This window comes from Macaca thibetana, chromosome 4 (assembly GCF_024542745.1).
Source record: "Macaca thibetana thibetana isolate TM-01 chromosome 4, ASM2454274v1, whole genome shotgun sequence".
In the NCBI taxonomy this organism is placed as follows: domain Eukaryota; kingdom Metazoa; phylum Chordata; class Mammalia; order Primates; family Cercopithecidae; genus Macaca; species Macaca thibetana.
In genome coordinates this window covers 2980153-3005944 of record NC_065581.1, presented here as the reverse complement: position 1 = coordinate 3005944, position 25792 = coordinate 2980153, and the positions used below count along the sequence as shown (strand labels likewise).

The window sequence follows — 25792 nt, the reverse complement described above, 5'->3', positions numbered from 1 at the left end:
GCATTTTTGATTCATGGTTGAAGTGGCATAGGAGGAATGTGTGGAATAAAGAGATGCCTTTTAACTTAAAAAATGCTAAATGGATATAGCATTATCCATTATGGATATAGAGATTATAAAGGTTTATGGTAATTGTATTTTATTATGGAACAGAAACTTTTTATCCTCATTTACAAATTCTCTGAGAAATCCGTTGTTAAATATACCACAGAACAGAGTGATAAGGAAGCAGTGGAGCTGTTTCTGTGCCTGCTTTCCCGGCTGGCCGGAGGGCTTTCGGGACAGGGAACACTACCATTAGCCGTGCTGAGTGGCGCTGCCTGTCAGCAGACATCAGAAATTTGGTTTAACAGATTTTTTTAAATTGGGTGGTCAGTGCTTTCATAATGATAAAAAACTAAACTGAAAATTCCGAAATTGTGTGAAATTATTTCGGTTAATACTGATGGAAATAAACCTGAACTATTACCAAGTGACAGGACTTAGCACCTATGAGCATGTTTGCCACTCATAAAAGTAAGAGCTGACTAGCTGAGCGTGCCTTTCCTTCCGGTTATCAATCACCCACAGTTCAGGGCTTCTGTCCTCCGTGGTCCCCTAAATAAAGCGGTGCTACTGACTGCACTGGCAAACAGGGGGGCCGTGTACTCTAAAACTCCAACTCCTCTTGGTTCTTTTCCTTCCAGTAGCTCTGCCCATTGACTCCGAGGCTCTGTGGGGGGGAGCGTGAAGGTGGTGACAGGACTTACCGTGAGCCTTTCACGTGCTCATGAATGAAGTTGGCATGAAACCGTGGGACCAGAGGATCCTTCTCACCGTGCACAATCAAGGTGGGGCACTGGACCTGGGGCAGCAGGTGCCGGCAGATGTTACCTGAAGGATACACAGCACAAGAAATCTGCTTTAGTGCAACCATTCTACGCTGTCAGAGGAAGCAAAGCTCGGCGCGCCCTGCCCCTCCTTGGCCCTCAGTTTGCCTATCTGTAAAAACCGTGGTTTGGATTTGACCGTGCCTGGGATCCCTTCCAGCTCTAACATTCTTTGGATTCCCTTTTCTGATTCTGTTTCTTGTTTGTTTGCCTGTTTCTGAGTTCTACTAGTAAATAAGCAGCCTGATTTAAATTCACATAAAATAGTAGGAAAATCAAATAAACACCCCACCACTATATTCCACAGTGGCAGTTCCCAATGTGAAAACAGGGGTAGGTGCTGGACACCTGTAGAGCTTTTCCCTGGAAATCACATTTCAGATGAGTGTAGGGGCCCCGGCCAGTCCTCAAAGCATATGAGCCTCACAATGAATTCATTATACAACTTGCACATCACTGATGCCTTATCACTGAGGCTTCTGTGACACTCCTGACTGACATCCTTTGGAGAGACTGTAAGGACTCACCCCCATTTATGAGAACTTTCCGGAGGCAATGATGGACAGCCTGGGCCCTAGTCCCTGTACTGCAGTTTCCTGCCTCTGTGAGACTGTGGTGGCCCCTTAACCACTGGGAGCTTCAGCCACAAACAGGAACAATCCTAGTTCCCGGGGCGTGTCGTGGGGCTAACAGGAGAGCTGCTTCTACGGTTCGGGCATCCCTAAGCTAGCTCTTTGCTTCTCCTCCCTCCCTTCTCCGTGTGTGTCAAGAAGAAGATGCTGCAGCTCCGAGAAGGCTGGGAGCTGCCCCCACAATGCCGTGCTGCCCTGCCTTGCCCTGGGCCTTTCCCTCCTCTTCAGTGGGAAGTCCCCGCCTGCTAAGTGAGAAGGGGACCCGGTGACTAGGGAAATACTTCTCCAGGTCTCTGACACTTCCCTCTCCTGTCCCGAGATGACACACACTGGCCAACTGCTTCATCATGTGATGATCAAAGTCAATATTCCTGAGTGCTCACTTTGTACCAGGAACTGGTTACACAATTTCATATCTGTTAAACCCAGTAGTTACATGTTTTAACTCATTCAGCATATAAAAATGTTTGTCTGTTAAGTACTTTTGTAATAACAGTAACGCCAACCTTTCATTAGGCACTTACTCTGTCTTTGATCCTGCACCAAAGCTGAACAGATCATATCTCATTTAATCCCCACAACAGCTTTTCCAGGTCACAGACAGGAAACTGAAGCTTCAAGAAGCGAAGTTACCTGCCCAGATCCATTCTAACAGCAAGCCAGGGGCACAGCCAGAATGCACACTCCGGCCCATCGCACTCCAGAGCCATGCAATGAATCCCTGTGCTATACCAAGCATCCACAAACCTGAGAGGACAGTGAGGAAAACAGGGCTCCTACCAAATTAGCCAGCACAGAAGGGGGACAGAGCATGAGGGCCTCGCTGTGAGAGAGTTTATACACTGCTGCAGCCTCTGTATCAAGAACGTATTTTTGAATTGCTGATTTAACCCTATTTCCACCTTTAAATCTTACTATCTTTTCACTACTCTCTTCAATAAAACATAAAAGTTTACATTTTACAAATGTGCCCTCTTTAATGGAGAACTGTCTCAAACATTGCTTTATGGCATTTATTTTTTGTTTTCAGAGCAGAGATTTCCAGGGCCTGTTTCCACGGGAGGACACTGCATCTGAACAGGAGCATTATAAGGCATATATTTGATATATTTGCTGCTTTCAACTCAAACCAGAAGAGTAACATTTCCAAACGTCCTTTTCATTGTGAAAGTTCTGGCAGATGACTCACGCAGGAAATGATTACCTAATAGATCAAATTGGTCCTTCAATCACAACCATTTTGTAACAATGCACTCCAAGATTAGATCTCAGCTACTCTGTTTTCTCAGCAATTAAAAAAGAAAAAGAAAAATGATATTATAAACATAAATAGCTGTATGAAAATAAACTATAAATCAGAATTTCTCTTAAAGATGTCAATTCTTACTTTAACTGGAAATCTTGGTAATTTTTCAGATAAAGAATAGGAGGCTAGGTGTGGTGGCTCAGGCCTGTAATCCCAGCACTTGTGGGGGGCCAAGGTGGGCAGATCATGAGATCAGGAGATCAAGACCATCCTGGCCAACATGGTGAAACCCTGTCTCTACTGAAATACAAAAAAAATTGCCTGCATGGTGGTGCATGCCTGTAGTCCCAGCTACTTGGGAGGCTGAGGCAGGGGAATCGCTTGAACCCGGGAGGCAGAGATTGCAGTGAGCTGAGATCATGCCACTGCATTCCAGCCTGGCGACACAGTGAGACTACATCTTAAAAAAAAAAAAAAAAAAAAAAAAAGAATAGGAGATATTTGTTCATAGTTAAGGTCATATCACTTAGTTCTGAAGATGGGAAAAAATTATATTTTCTTCCTCATATTAACTCCATTGAGATTAAAGATTAACAGTGTCCTTGTGGGGTGACACATCTAAAAGTGTAAAAAGGAAAAAATATTGTACATATTGTGGTCTATTTATTTTCGAATGACTCATTCTGGAATTAGAAAATAGAAACTGTTCAAGGCTTCTGGGTAATTATTTTGTCATCACACACACACCAAGGATAAGAAGGAAAAGAGAACAGTCTGCTATTAAAGACTCAACAATGTGAACCTTTGGACGTGCAGCCCTATCTCTACGTTAAGCCAGATTGACTACACAAGAACTGGCACAGTACACAGTAACTAGTATTCTCTGTTCTGTTCACACATGAGCGTGTGAGGGCGATGGGCAGATTCATGAATCACTGAGCAATTCTGGAACACTGGGGAGGAACTCGCGCACCCTCTATAACAGGCAGAGAGCCCTTCGAGCCCAGTAACCTACCATCTGGGAGATGTTTAAACTGTCTTATGCCATCCACCCACTTTTCACAGGTTCTGGCAAAGTAGTCATACCCATAGAGGGCTTCTAGAGGCTTTCTTGTTCTCTCACTCCATTTAGAAACATCTCGGATGCCTGAAAAACAGAAGTGTAGGCAAAGAAACATTTAGTTTCATACTGAAGTATTGTCTTTAAGTATTCCGAGCAAGAGCCACTTCTGAGCCCATGCGCTCACTGCCTCGTCTGCTGGAATGCCTCCCTCCCTCCCTCTGCTCGGGTTTAGCCCTGGTTGCTGCTTTGCAGTGCCTTCTGGACCCATGACTGAGTGCCTGCCTCCCACTAGGACCTGGTGCAGTGGAAGGGACTTTGCTTTGCTCCTCACTGTACCCCAGGGCCTACGCTAGTGCCTCCCACAAAACAGGCCCACAAATCAGTGCTTACCAAGTGAATGAAATTAAGAGCTGCACTTACTGCTCTCCTTTAAAGAAACAAGATAAAAGAAAATATGACCCTAACAGGGTCACCTGAGTAAGAGCGACAATATTTGCAAAAGAGGAGTTTTTTCTGCATTGCATTTGTATGGACATTGAAAAATGCACACAAAGTATTCATTCTAACTTCTGCTACTGAAGAAATATGGGTGTAAAAGGCTAAGAACCAAACTTCAAACTATATTGTAGATGATTCATTAGTAGGGAAGAATAGCTAAAAACAACCCTTAACATGAACCAACAAATACGATTCCTTAGGCCAATCTTGTCCATATTTCTTTAAATACACTGTGGTAAGTAAAGATTCTAATGTTCTTGGGCATATTAAATGTTGCTTACTGAGAGCTACATGTTACCCATGGAAGAAATATAACACTAATGGCATGAACTCATATGAACACAATACGTACAGGGTCCCGGACAACGTCAGGCGCCTGGCAGGCACTCACCGTGTGCTTAGTGAATTCAAATCACCAAATAGAGGAAAAACTGCTATTGACAATCACAACTCCCTTCCGAGGAGGGAGGACCCCCCATTACAGGCCAGTGCCTGGTGCCTGCCTTTGCTTCTGCTAATTGGCTTAAAAATTCAGAGGTAGGCCCCGCGTGAGTTGAAGATAAAGGCTGAAGAGGATGAACTGCTCTGCACAAGAATGAAAAGACTTGAGTGAGGTACTAGAGACAGGGTGAAGAGGTAGGGAGAAGATGTGGGAAGAAGAAAACGTTTGGGGGTGGGGGTAAGGGAGAGAGAAGCAAGACAGTGTGAAGATGGCTAGTAAAACGGCCCCGCACAAGTTTCTGCTTGTGGCTGTATGGCAGACCGCACCCTCTGAAAGGCCTTTTTCCAGGGGAATAACTAGATCTTTAACAAAACAGAATTTTGTGGCATTGCTGAAGTTGCCGTGTTAATGGAAACCAGGGTGTGAGCGTGTGTGTGTGCACGTGAGTGTGCGTGAGTGTGCGTGAGTGTGAGTGTGCGTGTGAGTGTGCGTGAGTGTGCATGAGTGTGAGTGTGCGTGAGTGCGAGAGTGTGCATGAGTGTGCGTGTGTGCGCGTGTGTGTGAGTGTGCATGAGTGTGTGTGCGTGAGTGTGCGTGAGTGTGTGTGTGCGTGAGTGTGCGTGAGTGTGTGTGTGCGTGTGTGTGCGTGAGTGTGCGTGTGTGTGTGAGTGTGCGTGGGTGTGTGCGTGAGAGAGTGTGCATGTTTGAGTGTGTGCGTGTGTGCATGTGTGTGAGTGAGCGTGAGTGTGAGTGTGTGCGTGTGTGTGAGTGTGCGTGAGTGTGCGTGTGTGCGTGTGTGTGTGCGTGAGTGTGTGCGTGTGTGCGTGTGTGTGCGCGTGTGTGTGCATGAGTGTGCGTGTGTGCGTGTGTGTGCGTGAGTGTGCGTGAGTGCGAGAGTGTGCGTGAGTGTGCGTGTGTGTGTGCGAGTGTGTGTGAGTGTGCATGAGTGTGTGTGCGTGAGTGTGTGTGCGTGAGTGTGCGTGTGTGTGCGTGAGAGAGTGTGCATGTTTGAGTGTGTGCGTGTGTGCATGTGTGTGAGTGAGCGTGAGTGTGAGTGTGTGCGTGTGTATGAGTGTGCGTGAGTGTGCGTGTGTGTGCGTGTGTGAGTGTGTGCGTGAGTGTGTGTGTGCGTGAGTGTGTGTGCGTGAGTGTGCGTGTGTGTGAGCGTGAGTGTGCGTGTGTGTGTCTGCACATGAGAAAGAGAACTCTGAAAATACAGCAAAGGAAGTAAGCCAGCTCCCAAGGCAGGCCTGCCCTGGGTGGAGACGCAGTGTTCACGGGCAGGCTGGGGGCCCAACCTGAGACTCCTGGATTAAGCTGAGCTAAAAATGGCCCCAACCTGGTATGATCCTGTAGTTCCCAAGAGCAGCAAATGCAAATCTTCTCGGAAGGAAAGCGCTCTCGATGTATGCTCACCGTTTTGTTTGTTTTCAGATTAAGAGTAAGCAAATATTAGCTCCTAACCAAAGGTCACGAAACAAACAGGATTTTTATAAAGTTGATGGAAAAACTAGAAAACTGGAAGAGACATCTAAAGAAATGATGCAGAACACCATGCAGACACAAGATGAAGAGAGACGGAAGACGGAAAGACGAGGTCTACAAAAGTCCACTCGTCTCAGAAGAGAATAAGGAGAATGAACGAGATGCCTACTTGAAGAAATAATGGGTGGGAGTGTTTTTCAAAATGAATCAAAGAATCCACAAACAAAAATGCAATGTATTCCAAACAGGATAAGTAAAATGAAATCTGCACTTGGACAGAATATATTAAAACAGCAATATACCAAAGGTAAGGAGAAAATGTGAAAAACAGCCAAAGAGTTAAGACACATCACTCCAAAGCAGGAACCATGTAGACGGACAGGAAACATCTCAACAGCAACGATGGGAGGCGGAAGACTGCAGAATGGGGGAGACGATGATTTTCCGCTTCCATTTCCACACTCAGCTAAACAGACTTGCAGAAAAGGTGGGTGAAAGAAAAGACACTTGTTGGTAAAAACTCAGTTGACCATTAACAGGCTGCCCTTAAATAACTTCTAAAAATAACTTCAGGAAGAAGAGAAGATAAATGCGTTTAGAAGGAACATTTGTGAAGAAAGAACAGGTGAGTAAACAAACAGGCAAACATGTTGGTGGATCTAAAACCAAACAAAATCAGTCAAACCAATGAGAAAATAAAACATTGTGAGGCCGGGCGTGGTGGCTCACACCTGTAATCCCAGCACCTCGGAAGGCTGAGGTGGCTGCATCACTTAAGTCCAGGAGTTTGAGACCAGCCTGGGCAAAGTGGCGGAACCCCATATCTACAAAAAATACACAAATTAGCCAGGTGTGGTGGCACACGCCTGGAGTGCCAGCTACTTGGGAGGCTGAGGCAGAAGGATAGTCTGATGTTGAGCAGGTTGCGGTGAGCTGAGATGGCGCCACTGCACTCCAGCTGGGGCAACAGTGTGAGACCCTGTCTCAAAAAAAAAAAAAAAAAAAAAATGAAAAGGAAAGAAAAGAAAAAGAAAAAGGAAAGAAAAATAAAACATTGTGGCATTTCATTAAGTACTTCTGTCCATAAAAAGGCAAGCCACCCACTGTGAAAAGGTGTTTGCAACACAGTTACCCTAAAAGGGGTTATTAATTAGGATCAGAGTATTTTCTTAAAACTGCACAGCAGCAACACTGGGATAACATGTTCTGGTGCTGAGTTGGGTGGAGAGTCGGGGGTTGTTTCATTGTTACATTTCATACGTATACCTAAACATACTGTATTGCACGTATCAATTATTACATAAAAAACTTTTAGCCAATAAAAATACATGAATAGGTATAATACAGAAGAAACTCAAATGGTGGATAAACACAGATTTTCAATCTTATTAGAAATACGAAATGCAAATTAAGACCCCAATAAGATAACATCTGATACCCATTTGATTGGCCAGTGAATTAAGAAGTCTGAGAATTTCAAGTTTTTGTTGAAGAGGTAAAAGTTAAGGAATCTCATCTATTGCTGGTGGAAGTGTAAATTTATTTTGCTGGAAAATAATTTGTCACTTGTAATGCAGTATATCTGTGCACAACACTCAGCAATTGCACTCATGAACTTAGACCCTGGGGAGATACTGTTGCTCCTACACCCAGGAGACAGGTACAAGAGCCAGCTGTCCGTCTGCAGCAGAGTGGCCTGTGTGCTCACACGGGCAACGGAGAGGGTGTGGCAGCGGTGAGGGCTTCCTAGAGGATGGAGTGGTTGGGCCATTCTGGGAGAAGGGAAGTCAGCAAACAAGTGAAGGAGTGGGAAGGGAGTGGGAAGGGCCCACACAAGGAGGCAGGAGCCCGCCACCTGCTGCAGGGGGCCAGGTGGTCTCGGATGGCTGGACACTGGTGGTTGGGAGGGGAAAGTGGGGGGAGGGGACATGGAGAGGCAGAGGCCGGGCCACTCATTCCGTGAGCAAAGTGAAGGAGCCTGAACTTTATCACGAAAGTCGTGGGGAGTCCTGGAAGGCTTAAAGTAAGATACCATGAGATGCACATATTGCTGAATTGCTCTCGGAGCATCATGGAAGGCAGACTGGTAGGAGGCAAAGACCTGGATCGGTTGGAGAGGCACAGAATCAGCCCAGGCGGGATCAACGAGGCTGGCGGGAGCCTGGTGGTGGGGGGGGAGGGCAAGATGGGTCCACTCAGAGCCCAGCAGAGGAGTGGAGTGGGCTGCAGGCTGCAGTGTGGGGCATGTGGTCTGGAGGGTTTCCTCACTTTTGTGAGCCCCTGTTTTTCACCTGATAAGCAGGCTGAGTATCAGAGATCTTACAGGGATAACACATGGTTATAGACTTTAGCTCATGGCAGGCACTCAATAAATAGTAATTAAAATACTATTTTGAGGGAGAAAGTATATTCCGATAAGTATTATTTATAAAGACAAGAAATGTAGCAGAAGGGACAGGCCTAGAGGGAAGATCATGAATACGGTATTAGACAGACTGAATTTAAAGTATGTATGAGACAACCAGATAAGAAAATTGAATAAAAAGTTGAATAAGGCAACATAGTGAGAATTTAACTCTTTTTCTTTCCTTTCTTTTTTTTTTTTTTTGTTGGGACAGGGTCTTGCCTCTGTCACCCAAGCTACAGTGCAGTGGTGCAATCCCAGATCGCTGCAGCCTCAACCTCCCCGGCTCAGGTGATCCTCCACCTCAGCCTCCCAAATGGCTGGGACTACAGGCACATGCCACCATGCCTGGCTAATTTTTGTATTTTTTGTAGACACGGGGTCTTGCTATGTTGCCCAGGCTGGTCTTGAACTCCTGGGCTCAAGTGATCCTCCCGCCTCAGCCTCCCAAAGTGCTGGGACTACAGGTGTGAGCTACCACACCCAGTGAGAACTTGTCTCTTAAAAAAAACAACAAGTCGACTATGTGGGGTTTGGGAGTTAGGTGAAGCAAGGAGCTGAGTGAAGCTACTCAGGTGTGAGGGTGAGAGGGGAGCAGAGCACCGAGGGTGATGCCTGGAGGACCCCAACACTGTGGCCCACGTGGGGGAGCAGGCACGTGTCAGCCAGGGAACAGCCTGAGAGAGGAGGGGAAGTCGGGAGAAGACGGTGGCAAGAATTTCCAGACAGAGAAAGCTTCAAGAAGCGGGGCGTGACCGATGGCGCACACATCATAAGCATGTTCCCAAACGCTGCAGAATGAACAAGGAGCCAAGAGGAGGTGAATGGTGGGGGATTGGTTATTGCAGCAGACTGGCGGGCCACAGCCATCCTGACACAAGTTAGGAGAGAATGGGGGATGAGAAAGAAAGGGTGGCCAGGAGGGGAAGTAGACAGATGTCAGAGAGTAAAGAGTGCGTGCTACTGAGAGACTCTTGCTTTCATAAAGAAAGGAAAGTCAGAGCAACTGCACGTGGTGAGTTCCCACTGCAGTGACCGAGGCAAGGGACTGAGTGACGACAGTGTCCAGGATGAAGGGCCGTGACACAGGCATGTGCAATGTGTGGCAGGGTCCAGGAGGGAGAGCACCGCCAGGTCTCAGGGCTCCAGGATGCCTTCCCAGACGCTGAGCCCCAAGGAGCTGTGTCGGGGTGAATACGCCCTGGCAGAGGATGTGGCTGAGGGGAAGGCTGGTGTGAGGTGGCACAGCAGCAGTTCCAAAGGCGAAGAGGCATGAGGGGGTAGCTTGTTCCGGGAATGGCCGTTTATTCCATGTGGGAGAGGCACCGGAAGGATGAGGAGAAAGGGGAGATGGGAGAATGCCCAGTGAGGGGCTGGCGGGAGGGGCCAGCCAATCGGCACAGACTTTGCTGGATAGTGAAGGATTTTAAGTCCTCTAGTAGAATTAAGTGATTCGATTTTTGCCTTACAAAGGAAACTCTCCTATGGAGGACAAACTATCATAAGAAGTTAGCGGCCTAAACCAGCAGAATGGGGGGGGAGAAAGAGAGGTGAGGATGACCAGAGGGGTAGTATGCACGTGGTGACAACAGAAAGGGACTCTGCCCTCTGCCCTCGAGGGATGTGTCTGGGGCTCTACCTGGATGCCAGGTCATCTGCAGGCCATGAACTGAGATAGAGATTATGGGAAAGAACAAGTGGGCAGCGGTCAGTGAGAAGAATTTCAGTAGAGGGGGCCAGAATGGGCCAGAGAGGGAGATGGGGCAGAATGGACTAAAGAAGGAAGGAGAGGAGGATCCCTAGAAGCAGGGAACGCAGGTGGCTCTCTCCATAAGTTTGTGGGAAAGAATAAAGAATGGGAAGATAGCAAATACAGGTAGGAGTGGCAACTTTCTGGAGGAAGAATTGTGCCCACTTTTGCAGGCTGAGAGGACTGACCCAGTGGAGAGAATTCAAGGACACAGGAGAGGGAGGAAGAACTCAAGGCAGCCTGTCCTAGAGGCCGCGGGAGGAGACAGATCCGTAACAGAGCGGAATGGCTTACTCTGCACAAGACGGACACCAGGCAGCAGCACAGACAGGACTGGCAACCACATCAGACTCACCGTAAAAGCTTCATATTCATTTAAAACACAGAAAGACTGTGAAGAACTACGATTCTACAATAGAACACTGCCACTAAGTAGCTTACTTCAAAGTCATGTGAATTGCAGGAGAGCTGAAAAACACTAGACTTCTGATATTCTAGTGAAGAGATCTGTACACCTTTTATGTAAAGGGCCAGAGTAAATGCACATTTTAGGTTCTGCTGACCAGAAACAAAATCAGAGACATTATGCAGATACTCACACACGAGGAGAGAAAATACCTGACACACCTAGTCCTACGTGTCTGGGGCAGGCCATCTGGGATCCACTAGATCACACTTGGGACAAAAGCTAGTGGCCTGAGGAAGAGGGTCCTGGTGGGCCACGCTGGCAGGTGGGGGTAGTAAGGTAATGCAGCTCAGGTTTACTTCTTGTCCCAGCAACCCCTAGATCCTGGTGTACACTTCGCTCCTCCCAAGAGCCTGGTCATCTCAATGTGGGCAGCTTGCTGGAGGCTAAGCAACTCCTGAGCTGCTGACTGAAATTCCATGACTAGTCACCCCTGTGTAGTGACCACCAGTGCAGGTCTGGGGCAGCAATGCTGGGTGATAAAGGGATACCCCAGCTTGGTCTCTGTGATTCACAGCACTAGCTGCCTTGATTGGTACATGGGCTGCACAAAAGTGGGAGGCAGGCTAGGTGTAACGCACAGGCTACAGTTCGCTGGCCCCTATTCCAGTGCCCGTAAAAACCTCAGGCTGGGGGCGGTGGCTCATGCCGGTAATCCCAACACTTTGGGAGGCCAAGGTCGGGAGTTCGAGACCAGCCTGACCAACATGGAGAAACACCGTCTCTACTAAAAAATACAAAATTAGCCAGACGTGGTGGTGCATGCCTGTAATCCCAGCTACTTAGGAGGCTGAGGCAGAAGAATCGCTTGAACCCAGGAGGAAGAGGTTGCAGTGAGCTGAGATCACGCCATTGCACTCCAGCCTGGGCAACAAGAGCGAAACTCCATCTCAAAAAAACCCAAACCAAAACAAAAAAAACTCAAAGACAGGCTTGAAGGACAACCTTAAAGCATGCAAACAGCACAGAAATTATTTTAAAAGGTTTCATATTTGAATACAGTGATTCTTTTCCACACTCAACATTATTTTCTTTCCTCCCCCATCTCTGTCTCTCTCACTCCTGTCACCCAGGCAAAAGTGCAGTGGCACAGTCATGGCTTACTGCAGCCTCGACTTCCTGGGCTCAAGAGATCCTTCTGCCTTGGGCTCCCAAAGTGCTGGGATTACAGGCATGAGCCACTGTGCCTGGCCTCACATTATTTTCAATGAGGTCATCGATAACACTTCACACCACCCCTCCTTCCTTAAAGTTCATTATCAGTAGTAGTCAATGGAAATAGTGATTTTCCTGAGCCTTTTCCTGAGCCATGAAGTTTCACTCCTGGAAATAGAAAGCTTTAAAACTCAGACTGGTTAAATTGCATTACTTTTCTGAGAACTCGTTATTATTCCTACCTGAGAGTTGAGAACTAGAAGCAGAAGAGATATGACTTGTCAACATATCTCACAACAAGAGATGAGATGCGGAGAGAGGGGAAGGATCTGCTGTCCCAGCATCTCCACTTCGCAGAACCTACCCTCGTATATCATGCTGTCTTCGTCGGTGACGTAGGCATTGGCGCCCCAGATCACCATCTTGTGGATGTAAGACGGATATTTTGCAGCGGCAATGAGTGCGGTTATGCCCCCATCACTCCACCCCAGCAGAGAAACCTTCTTAAACTTCAGCGCCTACGATCATACGATAAAACGCATAGCACAAGTTATTGCTCCTGTCTGTTAAAAGAAACTGAGTCACTAATTATCAGAATCAATACAGGTGTGGGTCTGGAGTATCAATTAGTCAGAAAAGAAAAATCCTAGAGTCCACCATTTGATGACATCATGTTTTCTCTTAATTAGTTTTAGTGGAAATTGTCAAAAAACCTGAGTATATGGTATGGGTTTGAATTAGGAGGGAACTACATCTTCTGGTTGGATAAAAAGCTCAAGGAACTAGAATCAATGGAGACCAACTACTTAGATAAGACAAATATAGCGTGCATGTGTATGTGTGAGCGCATATGCATGCCTGAGCAAGGACCTTGAGAACAGTTCCATAGATCAGAGAGGGGACCCTGAGCTCTGCTGGATGAAGTGAAGCAGGGTATCTGGTAAAGCAACTGTGGGAAGAACTGGCAAGAGCCAGGCTGTCAGAGAACAGTGTCATGGGGAGGTTATGTGAGCCCGCGGGTGAATCAGCCAGGGTCTGCACATGTGTTTGGCAGGGAAAATGGACAAAGATTACATCTTAGAGGGGCTGCCAAGAAGAAAGAATAGAATGACTGGAAAATTAAAGGTAAAGAATTAATATTAGTCCAAGATATTTGCTGCCTGGACCATAAAATGGTGTAACTACTCTGGCACTATCCTGTAAAATGAACATCTGGAACTTCTATCACCTAGCAAATTGTCTCCTGAATTTGTATGAAATTCTCCCACATGTGCCAGGAGCTCAGTCCAGGATGTCCACAACAATACTGTTTATAGTAGCAAAAAAATGAAAATGGCCAGGAGCAACAGACTATTCACTGCCTGCTATTTATAACAGCAGAAAAAGACAACTTAAAAATTAAGTCAATTATCTACTATTAGAAAACTGGTGAAATAGGCCAGGTATGGTGGCTCATGCCTGTAATCCCAGCACTTCGGGAGGCTGAGGTGGGTGGATCAGGAGGTCAGGAGATTGAGACCATCCTGGCTAACACGATGAAACTCTGTCTCTACTAAAAATACAAAAATTAGCTGGGCGTAGTGGCGTGTGCCTGTAATCCCAGCTACTTGGGAGGCTAAGGCAAGACAATCGCTTGAACCCGGGAGGCAGAGGTTGCAGTAAGCCAAGATCGCGCCACTGCACTCCAGCCTGGGTGACAGAGCAAGACTCTGTCTCAAAAAAAAGAAAGAAAATCGGTGAAATAAGATACAGTACATCCATACAATGGAATAATATGTGCCTATCATACAACTAGTATAAATGCATATTGATTGACATGAAAGTTATTTCCTTGAAAAATTGTTCAATAAAAATAGTAAGTTAGAAAAACGTTAGGTATAGTACGATGGCATCAATATGAAACTGCGTTTGTGATAGAATAAGACTGGCCAGAAAGCAGAGCCGCTGAGACTTGGTAGTGTCTCTGGAGAGCTGGACTGTGGACTATTCCCACTTTCTTCTTTATACCTATTTGAACTCTGAGTTTTCTATAGCAATCACATGGTATTATTTTGTAGAAAGATATAACAACAAGATTTAAACAAAATAAATGAACACAGGCCCAGCCACCCTTCCTCCCCTAGCCCTTCCCTAAGAGACCCACCTTCATCAAATCAACAGCATCTTTTGCATCCCTTTCAAAAAAGTCTGCTGGGAAATCGCGATCTGGGGGCCTGGAATGTCCATAGCCTCGAGGATCCCAGGCGACCACTGTGAAGAGCTTCTTATTGAGGTTCTTGAGCTGAGGTCCAAAATCTGTCTCTCCACTTCCTAAAAACAGCCACTTGGTTACCCTCAGGTGATCGCTTATCACCTGTCAAACACATTACAGTGAACACAGAAGCAATAACAATCTTAAAGCAAAGTAACTAATTTCTACTCAAAGCGGTCAGAATATAATCAGGAAAGCAGCCTTGCAATGACTTAATCCATCTACTCAAAGAAAGGAGGCAGGCTAGTCGGGTGCGCCTGTAATCCTAGCACTTTGGGAGGCTGAGGTGGGCGGACTGCCTGAGCTCAGGAGTTCGAGACCGGCCTGGGTTTCTACTAAAATACAAAACAAACAAACAAACAAAACAAACTAGCCAGGTGTGGCGGTGTGCATCTATAGTCCCAGTCACTCAGGAGGCTGAAGCAGGAGAATTGCTTGAACCCGGGAGGTGGAGGTTGCAGGGAGCCGAGATCCTGCCACTGCACTCCAGCCTGATCACAGAGCAAGACAGTCTCCAAAAAAAAAAAAAAAAAAAGGAGGCGGGCTTCCTTTCCCGGCGGAGCGCAGGCCCGCTCCGACCTCCCCCTGGTGGCTATTTCGAGAAGGACAGAGGCCCTGGGTCTTCCTTTGGTTCTGTATTATTTCAGCGCTTTCAAAACCTCTTTGGCTTAATCTTCCTTTCCTAAAGAAAAGAATTAATGAAACTGTATAGAAATTAATTTACAGATATGCTTCTGGTTTCTCTTTTCTTCTTAAAACAATGACTTACACATGAGAGGGATCTCTATAATATCTGCAAGCAAATTTATGAGATTTGGTCCAAGTTATTCAAAGTGGAATTCTAAAATTCCAGATTTAAATTTTTTTTTTTACTAAGCTAAGGTGAATAGCCTAAAGATTTTATTTTGTAGTTATATTTAAAAACCAGAAAAACTAAATGAAAACACTGAAATGCAGAAGAGGTGTGGAGGAAAAAAACCAAATCAGTTTCATCAGAAGAGTATGAAACAGCCTATGCTAAAAGCCGAATTCTATTAGTGGGCCTGCAGGGAGCTTGGCCTGCTAGTCCACGGCCCACCACATGTCACTGTAAGTGTGGTGTGTTCACACCTACTGTGCACAGTGCACAAGGCCACTCTCACAGAGCCCAGTCCAGGGGCAAGTCAGCATTGTATCAGTGAAGTCTGCTGATTTCTGAGGACTTCTATCTCAGGCCACAAATGACTACTAACCACTTTGCCTGATAAACTATATTAGAAAATGTCTTTCACGGTGGTGCAGGATCATTTAACAACGTGAAGGCCTATCATTTTTCCTGGCAAGATATATCTTTCTCGAGATCAAGTAAATCATCAGAAAATTCAAGCCGAAACCAAGTGAATGTATCTCCAGCCCACATCTGCTGCTGTGGCCCCTGAGGCTTCTCTTCTGCCTCTGACCTGGAGGGTTCTGGCGAGGGAAATACCCTGAAGGAGGGGCAGGAGGTGAGAAGATGGGAAAAAAGAATAGTCTAAAAGACCAATTTCAGAAACAAGAAGGCATTTGCTCCTGGCACACACGTACACATTTGAAGACCAGTGCCAAGAATATAAAACTTTAAAAAGCGTTTAGGGAATATATGTACCTAGTTATCAGCATGTGACACCTGAGAGGCTTGTGGGGAGGGGAACTGGGTGCTGAGGATCGGACAGGAGAGAATCTCCTCTGGTCCATTTTTTTTTATGTTGGAATCATGCTAATATTTTACATAAACAAAAATTAAATTGGGGACAGGCACAGTGGCTCACGCCTGTAATCCCAGCATTTTGGGAGGCCGGGGCAAGTGGATCACCTGAGGTCAGCAGCTTGAGACCAGCCAGGGCAACATGGTGAAACCTCATCTCTACTAAAAATACAAAATTAGCCAGGCGTGGTGGCACACACCTGTACTCCCAGCTACTCAGGAGGCTGAGGCAGAAGAATCGCTTGAACCTGGGAGGTAGAGGTTGTGGTGAACCGAGATCGTGCCACTGCCTCCAGCCTGGGCAACAGAGTGAGACTCCCTTTCAAAAAAAAAAATTAAATTGATAAGTTTTTAGCACCTGGACAATGACTGCAACACTGAAATAATGGAAAGCTAAGATGGGAAATGCTTTTACAGATAACTTTAGCTCCACATCAGCCATGAAAGTCAATGTCCTCATTCATCAGCTTAAGGCAAACAAAGGTGCCCAGCACCATTTGGACGCATGCGCCTCGCTGGCTGCAGCCGTGCACGGTCCGCTGAGGCTCAGTCAAGTGGAACTTTTTCAGCACTTTACTTTTCGAAAGAAGCAAATCACAAAGAAATAAGTACGGTCAGCCTTCCTATCCACGGGTTCCACATCTGTGGATTCAACCAACCTCAGAACAAAAATATCTGGGGAAAGAAATGGATGGCTGGGTCTGTACTGAACATGTACAGGGTTTCTTCCTTGTCATTATTCCCTAAACAATCCGAGATAACAATTATTTACACGGCATTTACACTGCATGAGATATGGTAAGTAATCTGGAGATGACTTAAAGTATACAGGAGGACATGTAGCTTCCATGCAAATACTGCGCTATTCTGTATCAGGGACTTGAGGACCCTCAGATTTTGGGATCTGAGGGCTTCCTGGAACCAATCCCCCATCGATACTGAGATTAAATATTAGGATTATTTTACCAAATCAAAAATAAAGCAACAATAGTAATGCCCTTAAAACCAGATTTGGGATATCCTGGAATCACTGGAAATTTTTCCCTTGAACTTTCTACATCTGAACTCTAGTTATGAAAATGAGACTAAAATCCAGTAGGTTTTATTATGGCCCATATATAGAGAGAGGGTAATATGCCAATCTAACTCTGATTTCTAACAAGATTTAAACTGAGTTTTTTTTTCTTACCTCTTATTTTAACTGAATATATTATCAACCACAACAAGTGACCAATCCACCCTAGTTTTAGCACTGAAAGTCCCACATCCTGGAAAATCCCCCCATGCCAGGCAAACTAGGATGATTGATTACCCACTCACCTTCTTCCTTTATCTACACCTTCTTCCCACACCCCTTTCCTTGACCCCTGTCACCCTCCCAAATTATGGGCAACTGTGATTTCACAGTGTACTTGCACAGGAAAACTGGGTACTTTACTAAAGGAATAAAAAATTCAATTCTGAACAGCAGTAGAAAGTTACCTACCTTTCTAAGTCATTTAAGTTTGATTGTAGCAAATATTAAAACATTTCAGAAAAGCACTAAAACTAATAATCAACATTTGGCATCTAGTATTGTGAATGCATCATAGATTTTACAGCATGCAAAAGCATTCCATTAAAAAGTGTCCAGACCCAACATCCCAGGAAGTAGCAGGACTGCATGACCTCCCTCTCCAGTCTGCTGATAATGCAGTTGAACGCCATTCACAGCCACTTTGGCAGAGGTTACCGAGGTTCTAGAAGAGAAAAAACCCATCCCCACAGGGGGAAAGGGGAGACGGAAGATTTCTTAGTTGATTCACAATTCCAGGTAGACAGGAGGAATAAGTGTTAGTGTTCTGTGCCACTGTGGGATGCTAACAATAAGAGATCTTTTCAAATAGCTAGAAGGAAGATACTGAATGCTCCCAACACAAAGAAATGAGAAGTGTTTGAGACGATGGATATGCCGATTACACTGATCTGATCACTACGCTTTGTATGTATGGAAACATCACTGTATACCCCAAAAACAGGTACAATTATGTCAATTAAAAAATACAACTTGAGAAATGTTTAAAAATGCACCCCCAAAGGAAAATCATTTAATTTAAGATGATAAAACTGTCTGTATACGAATGAGTCGCTTCCACATCGCCTCGCAGGCTCCTTGGGTTATTCTGATTTTTCCAATTCTGAACAGTGACATGAGTTTGAATCTTCTTTACTAGACTGCCAATCTGAACTGTACTCTCATGCTTGAATATGCCATTGTGACCAGCCTGGGGCTCACCCTACAAAAACCCTAGCAAGCTTGCTGAATCGGCCACAGAGGCTCACGGCACACGCTGGTGAGCTGGAAGCTGAGGGTACTCAAGTGCAGGCTGGCATGGGGCCTGGTGCAGTGAAATAAGGGTGGACATCGGGGCAAAAACCCTGGAGCCACTCATGTGCACCTCAGCAGACCCAGAGGACCCACCCAGACCTTCAGCAGCCTTGGTGACATTTCCAAAGATGCGATTGGTCTCCAGGTGCTGATCTCCAGGCTGTTCCTTAGCTGTAGGGTATCCTGTGTTGTCTGGCCTGTGCAGGAGGGCCATAGTCAAGACTGCCCATCTGCACTGATAAGGCCTACTGTTTTATAAAATGTTAAAATATGTCTGTGTCAACTACTAAGTAGCCCTGTCCATAAGCCTCCATCTCAAGAGCCTCCTTCCTGCCACTCACCCGCCTTGGCCTAAGACCTCCTAGGATCCAGCATCTAACTGGACCACGCTTAGTACAGGACAACGCCTCAGGACAGGCACAATGCCGGTGTCTGTCCTGCCTGAATTATGTGTGCTGTACAGGTGTTCTGATTAACCTCTCCTCAGCTGCTCTTCCAGGAGCGCCAGACTGTCCTGGGATATACACCAGAAGGGCACACGTACGGCACCTGCACCAGGACCAGGCTCCACCAAACTTCCCACAGCTTATCAGACAGATGACTGAGTGAAGCACAGGAGGAACATGATGGCAAGTCAGGACAGATGCCAGAAGGAGGCGCTCCTCTTCTCCTGGTGGAGTGCCAACACAACGAAATCAACCACCATCTCCTTTACTTTTCCTTTTTTTTCTTGCTCTGTCACCCAGGCTGGAGTGCGTGGCACGATCTTGGCTCACTGCAAGCTCTGCCTCCCGGGTTCACGCCATTCTCCTGCCTCAGCCTCCCGAGTAGCTGGGACTACAGGCGTCCGCCACCACGCGCGGCTAATTTTTTTTTTTAAGTAGAGACAGGGTTTCACTGCGTTAGCCAGGATGGTCTCGATCTCCTGACCTCGTGATCCACCCGCCTCGGCCTCCCAAAGTGCTGGGATTACAGGCGCGCTCGGGGCATCTTTTTCTTTTACATACTCCCTACCCCTACCTCTGCCCTTAGTCAAAAGATAACTGAAACACAGCCCTTTGAAAAAACGAGGTCCTGTTTTCTCTTTTGGTTTAATCTTATTTGCCAATCTCAAGTAAAAAAGAAACAAACGTGGAAACAGATGTGTTGAATACAGGTATATCTAATCTTAACACACAATTTCTGGAAAAATAAAAGACAGAGTTGGGTAGTAATAAGTCTGACCAAACTCTAAGCTCCTTATCTACAGAAATATTATTAGAGGGGCATCAATGAAGCCAGCAAACAACGGCAATACTGACCCTGCCATTTACTTATTATGATTCCTGCCCTATTCCTCTGAGAAATTCATTTCTATGGTTAAGATAGCTTTGGATCAGCCGGGCGTGGTGGCTCACACCTGTAATCCCAATGCTTTGGGCGCCCCAGGCGGGTGGATCACGAGGTCAGGAGATCGAGACCATCCTGGCCAACATGATGGAACCCCGTCGCTACTAAAATACAAAAAAATTTGCTGGGCGTGGTGGTGCGCGCCTGTAATCCCAGCTACTCCGGAGGCTGAGGCAGGGGAATCACTGGAACCCAGGAGGTGAAGATTACACTGAGCCGAGATCGTGCCACTGCATGCCAGCCTGGCGACAGAGAGAGACTCCATCTCAAAAAAAGAAAAGAAACTGCTATTACAATATCATATGTTCAGCTATTTCTTTTGTGTATGTTTTGCAAAGTAGCCTACAATAAAGTATTTGCTACTTTCAGGGCTTGAATTTACGTGAATCTTGATGAATTATTTTTACATTTCTTTTTTTTTTTTTTTTTGAGATAGAGTCTCGCTCTGTCCCCCGGGCTGGAGTGCGGTGGTGCGATCTCGGCTCACTGCAAGCTCCGCCTCCCGGGTTCACACCATTCTCCTGCCTCAGCCTCCCGAGTAGCTGGGACTACAGGCGCCCGCCACCTCACCCGGCTAGTTTTTTGTATTTTTTTAGTAGAGACGGGGTTTCACCGTGTTAGCCAGGATGGTCTCGATCTCCTGACCTCATGATCCGCCCATCTTGGCCTCCCAAAGTGCTGGGATTACAGGCTTGAGCCACCGCGCCAGCCTACATTTCTTATATATTGTACTATTATATAAATATTCCCATTGTGCCTACTAATTACTTCATGTTTATTATATCCCCAGGCTTTTACATTCATTGTTTCAAATGCTCACAAAAACGCTGCAAGGCAAGAGGCTCAGAGAGGTTGAACAATCTGCCCACATTCACATAGCTAGGAAGTGGCCACGGGGCCATCAGAACTCCAGAGGCCATGATTCCTCTCTAACCTCATGGCTGAACAGAGTCCTAAGAGGGCTCAGGCACTGGGGCCACACTCTGACTGCCAGATACAGTGTGGTGCAGGCGTCAGCAGGACAGTCTCTGATTCTCTGGCAGGGCATCCCAAGGTTGAACTTGGAAAATGTTTTTTAGGAAGATTGTTAGGTTATGTGAATTATTAATATCTGTAACTGTACATAATACACAATTTCAGGTAGAAAAGTTTTTTTTTTGACCTGACCCAGGAATAAATCACCTTACAGATTTTGAAATAAGGGTCAAAGTTCCAAACAGCAGACTTACAAACAAGTGTTTGGAACACAAGTCAATTGTAGGTTGGGCAGTGGCTATTCTGAAGCTAAGTTTTTACATGAATCCTTTTACTACTGACACTGAGCTACAGCTGCGTTTCAGGATTAACTAACACCACTGCCTGTTTTTCCAGATTATATGTCGTATCAACTTGCAGCTGCATGTATAAAATGGCAGTACGAAATCCAGAGAAACCTGTTTTTTCAGAGATATTTTAGGAAGAATGACCTGCAATGCAACTCGGTGAATGGGGCCTTCCTCAACCATTAAATAACCTATCAGAACTATATTGGTAGGCCGAGAGCGCCTGTAATCCCAGCACTTTGGGAGGCCGAGGTGGGTGGATCATTTGAGGTCAAGAGTTCGAGACCAGGTTGGCCAACCTGGCGAAACCCCATCGCTACTAAAAATACAAGAATTAGCCGGGCATGGTGGCGGGTGCCTGTAATCCCAGCTACTTGGGAGGCTGAGACCACGAGAATCCCTTAAACCTGGGAGGCAGAGGTTGCAGTGAGCAAGATCACACCACTGCACTCCAGCCTGGGCAGGAGCGCGCGAGTCAGTCTCAAGGGAAAAAAAAAAAAAAAAAAAAAATATATATATATATATATATATATATATATGTACAATTACAGTAACCTTACTTATTTCAATGCCTTTCTACAAACAGGAAACGGAAAAAAAATCATCTTCACTGTTAATTTATACAGCTGTAGCCATTGACATGTTTTTCCATCTATCAAAATAGCCCTGACCATCTTATAATAATTCTAAAATTAAAGGAGCTAGTCAATTGCAATATGAAATTTTAAAAGTTGGTCAGTTTTGCCCTCTTTTCTCCTTCTAAATCAAGTTTTCAAACTAAAAGTTTCTATGTTGGATCAAGTAAAGTTCTAAACGCTGTGTACCTATCTAGTATTGACTTCATGGAAATAGCCCATCAACAGTCAACTGAGCACATGCACTGTGTACGTTCGTTGTATACGTGCGTTTGCATGTGTGTAGGGATGTATGTAGACAATAAAGTAAAACAAGCTTCATGCCGCTGTATCCACATTTCTGCCCAGTATCTCTGGGGACCAAGAACATTCATTTTCAAGACGGAAGGTCAGAAATTAATCCAGTTTTTTGTTATTGTTTTACCTGAAATGGGGGAGAGGTGGGACGACAAATGAGAATAAAGCAGGTTCCTGGGCATCTCCACACATGTAGATCAGATCCTCTGGGAGTGAGGCCCAGGATTCTGAATTTTCACAGTTCCCAATGTGATTCTTTTGCACATTAAGGTACGAGATCAGCAAGCAAAGAGAAGACTTAGGGCTCTCGGGACCCGGGATTAAGGCCTTAGCGGTACTAGAGAGCTAATGGGCACAGTCATTCTCAGGCTGATTTCTGACATAGGAGGAAGAAGAGATTATTGTCCTTATGCCCTTACAGTGTGGACTCTGGACAGAGCAATGGACTAATAAGGGTGTTGGGATTCTAATCCGTGCTTCGTCACGGGTGAGTCTATACTGCGGGCAAAAGTATCTCCCTGGGTCTCTCTGGTCTGCACACTGAAGGGGCTGCACTCCACGGCCCAAGGCCTCTACTGCTCCGGACTCTTTGAACTTAGGCTGACCGAGGCGCATGCACGATCGAGGGACTCGCGCACCAAGCGCGGCTGCACCCCAAGATCGGGGTCTCGCGGCACAAAGGGCGGCAGGGCGGCCGGACCTCGCCCACGCCCAGTGCCCACACGCCCGGAACTCCTGCGGTCGGCACGCGCCCCTCCCGCCGCCCCTCGAGCGCGCGGATGCTGGGGATCCCAGGGGCGGGGTGGCCGCCATTACCCGAAGGCGGCCGCGGGTCCGGCCCGTGGGACGTGGATCCCGGGCTTCAGCGCCGAAAGCAGCAGCCGCAGCCGCAACACGCCTCGGCCACCCAGCACAGCCACCATGGTCACAAGTCGCGTCGCCGTCGGGAGCGCGCATGCGCTGAGACCCAGGGCGGTCCGCGGCCCACTCCGCCCACCCCGCCCACCGCGCCGCTCGATCCTGCTTTGCCCTCTACCCTTCCGGCCCCGCCCCCGAAGCCCCGCCCCGAAGCCCCGCCCCGAAGCCCCGCCCCGAAGCCCCGCCCCGAAGCCCCGCCCCGAAGCCCCGCCCCGAAGCCCCGCCCCGAAGCCCCGCCCCGCCGAGTGCTTTCCTGTGGGCGACCGAAACTCGGCTCGTGGTTTCCCAGTCCTGGAACTGCCTGCACCTGCATAGACCGTCCCCTCTCGTGCTGGCTCTGGCTCCCGGGCTGAGTGTCCCAGTCGGCGCTGCCCCGCCCCCGCTCGTCGCCTCAGCGACCGTGGCCTTTCCAGGAGTCGAGGCTGCCAACCATAGCGCCCTCGCTGGGTGGGCGTCCACGCGGGGCTCCGGCTCTAGGCCGGCTACTAACGGTGGAAGTGTATTTGCTTTTCAGAGATGATGAGATCTAAATTTTCTTTATACAACTTCACACCCATTAGGATGGCTGCTAGCAAAACCCCCAGAAATTATTGTTGGTGTAGATGTAGAGAAATTGAAGCCCTTGTATATTGCTGTTGGGAATGTAAAATGGTGCAGCCACTGTGATGAACAGTACTGTCGTTCCTCAGAAAATCAGTTATATGATCCAGTATTTTCTTTCCTGGGTATATAACCCAAAATAATTTAAAACAGGGTGTACAAGAAGAAATGTTTTTACACTCATGTTGACAGCAGCACTATTCACAATAGCCAAAAGAGTGGAAGCAATTTAAGTGTCCAAAACCAGATACATGGATAAACAAAATGTTGCCTGTGCATGCAATGGAGCATTTTTTAGCCTGAACAAAGAACGAAATTCTGACACATGCTACTACATGAACCTGGAGGGCACTATGCTGAGGGAGGTAAGCCAGTCACAAAAAGACATACTGTGTGATTCCACTTATATAATAAGGTGCCTAGAGGAGTCAAACTTCTAGGGACAGAAAATACAGTGGAGGTCGTCGGGGGCTGGTGGAAGTGGGAATGGAAAGTTGGTGTTTCCTTGGGACAGTGTTTCAGTTTGGGGAGATGGATTTTCGTGATGGCTGCATAACATTGTGAGTGTACTTAATGCCACTGAACTATACACCTAAAAGTGGTTTAAGTGGTAATTTTATGTATGTTTTACCACACTTAATGTTTGCTTTGACTATATAATTCCAGCTTTATAAATGTTATAGACATTATCTAATTGAAAGCTCAGTGGAGAAAAAAACCACTATTGCTTTAAGTCTATCGTTCTGCCTTAATTGGAAATAACTGGCAGATTTGTGGCTACTGTTGTAGCCTTGGCTTGAATAATTGGAGACAACAGCTTCTTTGCATATTGCATGACTGTCCCTCCAAGAGACCTTTTTGGTGTCAGTCAGTCCTGTGGGCACAGTGCTTGTAGGTGTTACTCATGGAAATGTCTGCCACCTGCAGTGTCCTCACTGGCCCTTTGGAGTTTCTTGAGTAGTAAAGGCAGTTTTGGCCTAAATACAGACTATGCAAAAGTTTTCATATACTCTCAACATAACTCTATCACATTAATTCCTGAATAAAAGGAAAGAGACATATATAATGTTTGAGTGGAATTTAATCATTTGACTTTCAGCAATCTTTGGTGAGGTATTTCCTTTTTTCCTGATATGTTGATTGGGGTTTCATCTCAGAAATGATAAAAATAGCTGTCTGTACAGTTTCAACACCAGTTACCCTAGTGCTAAGCAAAACAGTAGCAATGAGTTTTTAGGTCTTTGGTGTCACTATTTTTTTCTTTTTTTTTGAGATGGAGTTTCACTCTTGTTGCCCGGCTGGAGTGCAATGGCGCGATCTCAGCTCACTGCCACCTCTGCCTCCCGGGTTCAAGCGATTCTCCTGCCTCAGCCTCCCGAGTAGCTGGGATTATAAGCACCCGCCACCATGCCAGGCTAATTTTTGTAATTTTAGTAGAGACAAGGTTTTGCCATGTTGGCCAGGCTGGTCTTGAACTCCTGACCTCAGGTGATCCACCCGCCTCGGCCTCCCAAAGTGGGATTACAGGTGTGAGCCACCGCACCCAGCCTGGTGTCACTATTTTTAAGTAACATATCTGACAACCAGTTCTTTATATACAGCAAGATTGTGCAGCTTAAAAAACTGCCATTTTGTGCCACGCATCTTATGATGCATATTTCTTTAATCTTCACATCAGCCTTTTGTGCTATTGCACTCCCCATTTATAGATGAGGCATCTGAGGCTAAGAAAGGTTAGGAAGCAGGGCCGGGCGCGGTGGCTCAAGCCTGTAATCCCAGCACTTTGGGAGGCCGAGACGGGCGGATCACGAGGTCAGGAGTTCGAGACCATCCTGGCTAACACGGTGAAACCCCGTCTCTACTAAAAAATACGAAAAACTAGCCGGGCGAGGTGGCGGGCGCCTGTAGTCCCAGCTACTCGGGAGGCTGAGGCAGGAGAATGGCGTAAAAACCCGGGAGGCGGAGCTTGCAGTGAGCTGAGATCCGGCCACTGCACTCCAGCCTGGGCGACACAGCGAGACTCCGTCTCAAAAAAAAAAAAAAAAAAAAAAAAAAAAAAAAAAAAAAAAAGGTTAGGAAGCAAGCCCTGGGTGACACAGCTGAAAAGTAATTTTGAGCTGCTCAATTTCAGGACTCTATACTTGGATAATGATGGTGAAAGGTTAGGAAGCAAGCCCGGGGTGACACAGCTGAAAAGTGACAGAGGGGAGTTTTGAGCTCTCAGTTTCAGGACTCTATACTTGCATGATGATGATGATGATGATTGAGACATGGTGTGA

General features: G+C 46.5%; 2 protein-coding genes across 4 annotated transcripts in view; both read right to left on the bottom strand.

Moving 5' to 3' along the window:
* The window catches only part of BPHL (biphenyl hydrolase like), a 33100-nt gene extending 10139 nt beyond the window's left edge, over window positions 1-22961 (bottom strand). Inside the window, exons 1-6 of one of the 2 annotated variants that reach the window (XM_050787270.1) lie at window positions 22812-22961; window positions 17620-17723; window positions 14154-14320; window positions 12375-12528; window positions 3763-3894; window positions 750-873 (exon numbers count right to left, since the gene is read on the bottom strand). In XM_050787270.1, the coding sequence (XP_050643227.1) occupies window positions 750-873; window positions 3763-3894; window positions 12375-12528; window positions 14154-14320; window positions 17620-17723; window positions 22812-22918 (788 nt within the window). In that variant the 5' untranslated portion in view covers window positions 22919-22961. The remainder of the gene's footprint in view (window positions 1-749; window positions 874-3762; window positions 3895-12374; window positions 12529-14153; window positions 14321-17619; window positions 17724-22811) is intronic. The other variant, XM_050787271.1, reaches the window with a different exon arrangement.
* The window catches only part of PSMG4 (proteasome assembly chaperone 4), a 201208-nt gene that overhangs the window by 120337 nt on the left and 55079 nt on the right, over window positions 1-25792 (bottom strand). The window contains exon 1 of one of the 2 annotated variants that reach the window (XM_050787282.1): window positions 4781-4784. The exons of the other annotated variant lie outside the window; for it this stretch is intronic. The gene's annotated coding sequence lies outside the window, so the exon portion shown is untranslated. Of the gene's footprint in view, window positions 1-4780; window positions 4785-25792 lie in introns of those variants that run through there. 2 annotated transcript variants of the gene reach the window in all.